This window comes from Dermacentor albipictus, chromosome 2 (genome assembly GCF_038994185.2).
Source record: "Dermacentor albipictus isolate Rhodes 1998 colony chromosome 2, USDA_Dalb.pri_finalv2, whole genome shotgun sequence".
NCBI lineage: Eukaryota > Metazoa > Arthropoda > Arachnida > Ixodida > Ixodidae > Dermacentor > Dermacentor albipictus.
The window spans coordinates 74502547-74505566 of record NC_091822.1 but is presented as its reverse complement, the minus strand read 5'-3'; the positions used below and the strand labels follow the sequence as shown (position 1 = coordinate 74505566).

At 47.3% G+C, this 3020-nt stretch overlaps 1 protein-coding gene across 1 annotated transcript; it reads right to left on the bottom strand.

Moving 5' to 3' along the window:
• Positions 1-2193: 2193 nt before the first annotated feature.
• Positions 2194-2799, bottom strand: LOC135913127 (tigger transposable element-derived protein 6-like). The gene has a single exon (XM_065445812.1). It carries the CDS (start codon positions 2797-2799, stop codon positions 2194-2196), a length of 606 nt encoding a protein of 201 aa, XP_065301884.1.
• Between the last annotated feature and the right edge of the window lie 221 nt (positions 2800-3020).

Below are 3020 nucleotides of genomic sequence, written 5' to 3'. Positions count from 1 at the left end.
CTGGCCGTCGCCAAACCGGTTTTCTCGTTCCTTCACGCACGTGGCTTGCAAACGTCACAGGGTGCCGCGTGCCAAATGACCGCTGGAGATACGAGGGGCTTTGGGGAAAGCGCATCTTCCAGAGTGCGGCACTGCTCTAGAACAGCCCTCGCCAAGCCGGTTTCCTTCATGCACACGGCTCGCAAACGTCACGTGGTGTTGCGCACCGAACGACTGTAGATGGGTGTGGGAGATGCTTGCGCCTTTGAGGAAAGTGCACCTTCCACTGTGCGGCGAGTGGTTCTATATATTGAATGACCTGCGAAGTTAGAGTTCAGTATACAACGCAACTTTCCTATACATCTACACAAGATTTTCAAAGGGATAATATCTGGGTTATGTAACCAATAATTCGAAATATCCGGGTTTAACTGCATTCTGTTCTGAAGGCAGGAGGGTGGGGAAAGGATCCTGCCTGGATTTGCCTGTATATAATTTGTTCGGTTCTGGTCAAGGAGCGGGGGGGGGTAATGTCTTCTTACCATCCCTGTAATACTTGATTATATCTGTGGAAAACAGGGGAAAGGTGGGAGATGGAAATTCAAGATGGATGAGCGAAACAAGTACAAGGTGAAAGCAGGAGCCAACATTTCAACAAGTGGACTCGTCTTCTTTAAGGCGACATATCGTTTTCCTCACCACAGTATATATAGGTGGAGTTCTTCTAATGAGGAGAGGGCATAAGGCGGGCAGATGCGGCAACGAGCGAAGGTGTGTTAGCGCCGAGGGTGTAGAATTGATAATGATGGAGTGCTGTGCACAAAGCCAGTGGCACGGCTCTCTGTGACATGTGTCAACGGCTGTGTGTCAGCCGGCGCGTCAACAGCGTGTACAGCAATCTATTACCTGTTTCGCTGGTGGTTGTGGGCTATCATGTCTCTGAAAAAGATAATGAAAGGAGTGGCAGATAAAGGTGCTTGTGAAGAAAGAAAAAATATACAAATAAAAGAAAATAATGAAATGGGGGAAAAACACTAACCAACCAAACTAAGTGTTGTTTCCTATAGCTTGAAATTTGGCATAGCGAATACATTCTAAAGCTCACCTTGAAACGTTTAGGCCTATTGGTTTCAATGTCTTGAACTTATGGATAAGGTATGATTCTCTGTATTTTCTTTCTCGATAGCCATGACCTCTATATGTAAAATCATGTAAAAAATCCGTAAAAACTTGTACAATCTAATCAATGAACCAATCGGGGCGCAGTAAATACTCACTTGAAGCTTCAAACAAAGCATTTATTTCTTTGCCTGAAAGTACTGCAGCAGTGTAGCCTGCTTCTTATTGGCAACCACGTGCCTAACTATGGTGTCCTCAACGTAGTCTAAACAATCCACAAGCGATATGCCGGTGTCTTCTATTGCACCACAGTAATGGCGCAGAAGGGCAAAGCAGCTACAGCCTCAGTTGATGTTGCGAGTGGGGCAACGTCTTGCGGGATCAACCTCAACAGCATCTTCATTTGGCTACTCAGCAGTAACTTCTGCCGCAATCTCCATGTCCGTCAACTCCGCCATCATTCCGGTGCTCTCATCACCGCCAATGAAGTCTTCAGTGCACATGCTTTGTGGCTCAGCACTGACAAAGCTCTCCAACTTGCTCCAGGTTTCTTCAAGCTGGCATTCTTACTCTATTCTGTCCAATCCTGCTTCTTCAATTTCTTTCCGGATGCTCCTTCGGCGTGTCCAACGAAACTTGCATGCCAAAAGCAGTGAAGTATTGTTGACTGCTTGGTCTTGTCCCAAGAGGCTTTCACCATTTGAATGGCGCCCAAAAGGTCCATTTTTAGCTCTTGGCCCACCCGAAGTTTCTCAAGCAAAATGTTAATCAACTGAAGCTTATATATTAAATTGACTTGAAAGTGTGAATGATGCCCTGTTCTAATGGCTGCACGTTCGACGTGGTGTTCATAGACAAAAACTTCATTTCAATATTGCTCAGCTGGACATCGGTGTGGTGTGCCATGCAATTATCGACAATGAGGCATACCTCCCGGCTGTGATGCGCCAGCTCTGAGTCCCATGCCTTCAATCATTTTTTGAATATATCCCGAGTCATCCATGGCTTCCTTTTTCAGGCATATGTTGCCGGAATACTGGGGCAGTTGCACATACACCTCGGCATTCGAAACTTGCCTGTGACAAGCCAATACTGTTATATGAGCCTTGCCTTGCTTGCCGATGTGGCACTTGTCCCCGCAGGCGTCAAGCGCTGTCGCGGAAGCATCTTCCAGAACAGGCCTGTTTCGTCTGCATTAAATATCTGGTTCGGCTCATACTTGGCAAGAACCTGGGACCACTCATGTTCAAGCCACTTCTTGATCTCCCCTTCATTGGTGTCCTCACTTTCCCCTGAGGCTGTCTTCCCGACAATGTTAAAGTGGGCCTTAAAACGTTGCAGCAAACTGCTACTGGCATTGAAGTTCTCGGCGCCGAGGATGAATGCAAAGTTCTTGGCCTTCTGCAGCGGCATCGGTCCAAATGAAGGAATATTCCGGGCCCTGGCATCGATGAACCATTTGTGCAGCAACTTTTCAACGTCTTCAAAAGCAGCTTTGTGCACACGTTGCGTGCCTGAGTGCTGATTTAGTCCTGCCTTGGCCTTTATGTCGCTCTTGTTTTTCAGTGGAGCCCTGAAAATGTTTCTTGGTGGGTCGATAGCTTTGGCGACATTTGACTTTTCGCCATTCTCAACGCACTGGATTACTTCCAATTTTGCAGCAAATGTCGGGGACGTCTGCTTCTTCGCGTTTGCGACCATCGCAACACCAACCACACAACGACAGGCCTAACTCCGATCATACAAATACATAACAACTACTGGCTTAGCATTAGCAGCAGCACGGAGGAGGAGTCAATGCGGCAAATACAGTGCATCCTTGACCTTGTCCAACTAGCCAAGCTGCTGCGTGCGTACGCCACTATGTTCATATGGTGCCCTCAGCGTAATCAATGTGTGCAGCTATGGTACGCAGTAGTCGG

Coding starts and splice junctions, on each gene's coding strand:
- LOC135913127 (XM_065445812.1), bottom strand. CDS start 2,799: ATGGTCGCAAACGCGAAGAAGCAGACGTCCCCGACATTTGCTGCAAAA.